Source organism: Cicer arietinum, chromosome 1, assembly GCF_000331145.2.
Source record: "Cicer arietinum cultivar CDC Frontier isolate Library 1 chromosome 1, Cicar.CDCFrontier_v2.0, whole genome shotgun sequence".
NCBI classification, from domain to species: Eukaryota; Viridiplantae; Streptophyta; class Magnoliopsida; order Fabales; family Fabaceae; genus Cicer; species Cicer arietinum.
In genome coordinates this window covers 38,980,599-38,986,223 of record NC_021160.2, presented here as the reverse complement: position 1 = coordinate 38,986,223, position 5,625 = coordinate 38,980,599, and the positions used below count along the sequence as shown (strand labels likewise).

Here is a 5,625-nt window from a genome sequence, read left to right as displayed (position 1 = left end):
TGGGGAAATGTGAATTCTGGTTGGAGGAGGTGAAATTTTTGGGACATGTCATTTCAAAGGAAGGTATCGATGTCGACCCAACTAAAGTAGAGGCTGCGGTGGCATGGAAACAACCACAGACCGTCACAGAGATTAAAAGTTTCCTGGGCTTGGTTGGATATTATAGAAGATTCATTGAGGGTATTGCCAAGATTGCAGCGCCGTTGTCACAACTCGCATGGAAGAATCATATTTATGCATGGACGGAGGAATGTGAGAGGAGTTTTCAGATGATGAAAGAGAAACTAACTACACCACTAGTGTTGGTGTTGCCACAACCAGAAGAACCATATGAAGTTTATTGTGATGCTTCTTTACAAGGGTTGGATTGTGTACTTATGCAGCACAAACAAGTGGTAGCATATGCTTCAAGACAGTTGAAGGTGCATGAGAAACATTATCCCATGCATGACATGGAGTTGGCTGCAATAGTTTTTGCACTAAAGGTTTGGAGGCACTATCTGTATGGGTGCAATTTTGATGTATACAGTGACCATAAAAGTTTGAAATACTTGTTCGACCAAAAGGAGCTTAATATCTGACAGCGGAGATGGATGGAGTTCATCAAGGATTATGAGTTCACGTTGCACTATCACCCAGGAAAAACCAATGTGGTGGCTGATGCCTTGAGTAGGAAGCGAGCCCATTTTTCATCCATAACATTGAAAGGATTAGAGTTGTTAGAGAATTTTCGCGACTTGGATCTTAATATGGATTTTTTGTCGGGAAAAGTATAATGTGGAATGATCGTTGTAGATAATAAACTAATGAATGAGCAAAGCCCTTCAAGCGACCGATGAGGCTATTTAGGGGAGACGAAAATTGGTTGAGACCAGCAAGGCTCCCGAATTTGAAATGAGTCCAGATAACATTTTGTGGTGTAATAAACGTATTTGTGTGTCGGATAATGTAGAGTTGAGAAAAACCATTTTGGATGAGGCCCACAAGAGCAAACTGAGTATTCACCCTGGTACTACAAAGATGTATAAAGACTTGAAGCAAAGATTTTGGTGGCCATAAATGAAGAAACAAGTGACAGAATATGTGGCGTCTAGCCTGACTTGCCAAAAGGCTAAGGTTGAACACCAAAAACCTGTTAGATGGTTGCAGTCATTAGATGTACTAGTGTGGAAATGGGATATCATATATATGGACTTTGTGGTGGCATTACCTAAGACTCAGAAGAAATTTGACTCCATTTGGGTGATTATTGACTGGCTCACAAAATCCATACATTTCATACCTATAAGGACTACTTACAATGTATCTAAGCTTGCAGAGATTTACGTTGCAAAAATTGTTAGATTACACGGGATACCATCTAGCATTGTGTCTGATAGAGATCCAAAGTTCACTTCTCGTTTATGGGGAGCATTGCATGAGGCATTGGGTACTGAGTTGAGATTGACTTCCGCCTACCACCCTCAAACCGATGGTCAAACTGAAAGGACTATTCAAACATTAGAGGATTTGCTAAGAGCTTGTACATTAGATAACAGAGGAAGTTGGGATGATCTATTGCCTCTTGTTGAGTTTACCTATAATAATAGCTATCGTGCAAGCATCGGTATGGCCCCAGACGAGGCTTTGTATAGGCGGAAATGTCAAACTCCCTTGTGTTGGTATTAGGATGGCGAAAACTTAATCGTAGGGCCATAACTGGTGCAACAGACTACAAAGAAGGTGCGTCAGATCCAAGAGCGGATGAGAACAGCACAGAGCAGACATAAGAGTTATGCTGATCGACATAGGAGACCCTTGGAGTTTCAAGAGGAGGAACATGTATTCTTGAGAGTGACGCCTACTACTGGAGTTGGTAGGGCATTGAAGTCTAAAAAGCTTACTCTGAAGTTTATTGGACCATACCAAATTCTTTGACGTGTGGGTCCAGTGACGTATCAAATTGCTTTACCACCGAATTTAGCTAATTAACATGATGTGTTCCATGTATCACAATTGAGGAAGTACATTGCAGATCCATCCCATATTATTGGGCCAGATAATATTCAATTGAAGGGGAATTTTATCTTCGGGGTTCCACCGATAAGCATCGCCAACAGAACTACCAAACATTTGGGGGGAAAGAAAATTCTATTGGTTAAGGTGATTTGGAACCAGACGATTGGGGATGCTACTTGGGAGTTGGAAGAGAAGATGATATAGCTTTACCCAGATCTTCTAGAGACCTCTTAGTTTCGAGGACGAAACTATTTTAAGGGGGTAAGTATTGTAACACCCTTTTTTTTAATTAATTAATTTAAAGTCGTTAATTTTGTTTATCCTTTTTATTAATTTAGTGTGACGATAGTAAGATAATTATTCTTTGGATGTTTAATTATTTGATAAAATATTTTCATACTAAATAATTTATTATTGGGATTTTCATTATTGACTAATTAAAACTCGTAGAAATATTTGTCTTAGAGTGAACAATGACCAAGCCAATTTTGACTAAGTCAAAATTGAATCACTACACTACTATTTTTATAACTATATTTTATAACATTTAGTTTATATTGTGTCCATTCAAATGTGTAACTAGCAAGAATAAATACATGAATGCCAATTAATTCTTAACGGTTGATCATTGAATGACATTATTCCAATTTAATTCCTTATTCATGTGTGCAATTAAACTCAATGAAGAGAATTATTCATTCTCTCTAATCAACTCTATGCCTCCTTTATTAGTCACATACACCTCTCCTTCTTAGGACACAATTAACTTGCAGTAGAGGAAAATACGTCATAATCACTCACACGTCATTACCAACACTACATTTATCTCAAATATTTTCTAAGCCACTCAAACAACCATCTTACATTTCCTCGCATTTTGATCGAAGTTATAAACTTTCATTCATCTTGGTGAGATTTTCGAGGGCTATATAGTGGTACGTGGAAGGAAAGCGTCCAAGCAAGAGCTTTTTCCCTATGCAGAGTTATGCTAGATATTAAATTAGCGATTCGTAAGATATTGATATGATGTTTGGATGTCTTAAAAGAAAAATGTCGATTTTATTTTCGTCGTAAAGAAATTAACTATCATGCTTTTATTGTTTCTTTTAAGTAATATCTCTATTTTGATTAAATTAATTATAGAGTTATATTTTTATAATCATACCTTGATCAATATGTTTGTTGTGAAAACATTCAATGACATACATGTTTTAGAGTACTTAATTTTAAAGTTATTATTTTTATAATGATATAATTATTAACATGTTTATTATGATGTATTTAATTTTAATTCTTGACTCTTGAGTATTTAAATTTTAAAACTTGACTTTTATGAACAATATATGTGTCTTGATGAAATTGATGAGACTTTTATATTTTTAATTTTAACAATATGAGGAAATTGATTATTGAATGCATTAATGAATAGTTCATTTCTAGATTGTGGAAAATTATATAGTAAAATGAATGAAATTTATGTTGTTATTGTATTCTTGGTGATACGAGTTTTAAATTTTTATCAATAACACATAGTGATTTTTGAGATAGTTGTTCACATTTGATGTGTTGAAGTTATTGAGTTCTAACCATGAACATCCATGATAACGTAAAATTGATGTTTTATGTAATTTAAAATATGGAATAATTTGTCTTTGTGGTTGCCTAAGTGGCTGGTGATCTGTGGTTTGAATAGTTTTCTTTGTGGTTGCCTAAGTGGCTGGTTAATTGTGTTATGATTTTTTTTTGTGGTTGCCTAAGTGGCTAGTGATTTGTACATTTCGAACATCATTATCATTGTCATGAAATACCATATGCATCTTTGTGGACGGTTTAGTGGCTGGTTTAATTTTCCCCCATTGGTATGGGTGACTTCTGTGTGGACGCCTTAGTGACTGGCTATATCCGGACCATATATGTTTAGGAACTGCATAATTTGCATATATTTTATTGTCATTGTTATTTTTATATAATTATTTGTTCTAAGGTGAGTTACTACTTGTCATTTAGATGCATTTTATAATTTTTGATACACCTTACGAATTATAAAAATCAATTTCTCTAAATCTTTTATTACAAAAATATTTTATATTTATATTTTATGGTTGTTAACTTATTATTTGGTCTAATTTTTCCGTGGGATGAACTGACCTCTTACACCAACATTTAGGTACTAACGATCTCGAAGAGTTGCATGAATAACGTTTGTTTGGCGCACACGCGTGGAAAAAATGGGTACTTTAATAAAATAATAATAATGCTTGTAGTGATAAGACCAGTGTGATACAATTTTTAAGTTTATTTATTTTTCATCGTCGATTTTAAATAGAAATGTGGAGGCGGGGTCTTTCCGCTAGGAAAAACTTGAATTATTCTATTTTTAAGTGAAGATTTTCTACAATTAGTAAGTTGTCTTTACAAAAATAATAATATCCGATAAATTGCATTGTGTTATTTCTTAAAATGAAATCAAACTATTTACTAGAGAAATTTTATTGATCATATGATGGACTATTTTTATAAAAAAAAAATTAATGTCGTTTTTGAAAGAAAATAAATATTTTTAAGTAATGTATTGGATCAAAATCTGGGGCGTTGCATTGATTCTTCTTCTCGAACTTTTGTATAGACTATTTGATCCAGAAATATTGCATAACAAAGTAGTTTTTATGAGGCATAAACTTATTTACATGTGTTGTAACATACATTAAGTTTGAAGCATGTTGATATTTCATTGGTAACATTTGAAACTCATTGCAAATAATTTCTAAGTGTTTTTACGTTGTAAATTAACTTGCACACATATGAATCGACTGGTGAACTTCAAAAACTCACTTCTTGAAGTCCTATGGTTGTGAATTGATTCATAGAAAGTGTGAATCAACTCATCAACAATGTAGGGAGTTATTTGATCAATTGTCTCACAAATGTGTCAATTGACTCTCACAACTTCATATTTCAAATCCAATTTTTTCAAGTAGTCTGAGTTGACTCACCTGCCTTATGAATCGACTGACACAACCTATAAACTTAAAATTTGATAGTTTTAATCGTTGTTACTTCTTTCTTTCACGCATCATTTAAAGGGTTTTCTCATCATTTCTAAACATAAGAATAATTTCACTCTTTCCTCATACTCAAGCATTGAATATCATATCATAGATTGAAAACTCTTTCTTGATCAAGTATGGTCTGCATTTGAGTAGTGAAGCAATAAACAACATTGAAAAGATATTGTTCGTTGGAGTGTCTATTTCATATACGAATCATTGAGATGTTATCGATGGATTATGTATTGAGAGTGAATAAAATGTTATATAGAAAAGTCCTAAAACGTTTTCTAGGTCTCTGTCTTGCAAGATTTAGGTATGATCTTCATCTTGAAGATATGTTTGTGTTTAAGGAAAAAAGGGGACATGTGTACAACCATTTGTAGCTTCCGCTGAAGAATTTTTTGAATATTCGCAATAATAATGTTGTTTTGAGTTTCAAAAATTGTTTCAAAATCATTTTATGTCACCAAATATATTACTGGGTTGAGTCACGGACTAGTTCGCTCTCTTTAAGACGTTTTGCAGCACTACCTAAATTGTGCAAGACAGATTATCAACCATGAAGTCTCCAAGATAA

At 33.7% G+C, this 5,625-nt stretch overlaps 1 protein-coding gene across 1 annotated transcript; it reads left to right on the top strand.

Moving 5' to 3' along the window:
• The first annotated feature begins 1,743 nt into the window (after nt 1-1,743).
• Nucleotides 1,744-2,202, top strand: LOC140918917 (uncharacterized). Its single transcript, XM_073363918.1, has 2 exons — nt 1,744-1,889; nt 2,001-2,202. The coding sequence occupies exons 1-2, from the start codon at nt 1,744-1,746 to the stop codon at nt 2,200-2,202; spliced, it is 348 nt and encodes a 115-aa protein (XP_073220019.1).
• The last annotated feature ends 3,423 nt before the right edge of the window (nt 2,203-5,625 follow it).

Excerpts from the sequence above, each read along its gene's own strand:
- LOC140918917 (XM_073363918.1), top strand. The coding sequence starts at position 1,744 with ATGAGAACAGCACAGAGCAGACATAAGAGTTATGCTGATCGACATAGG. Across the intron at positions 1,890-2,000 it reads TCTAAAAAGCTTACTCTGAA|GAAGTACATTGCAGATCCAT; the intron begins GTTTATTGGACC and ends ATCACAATTGAG.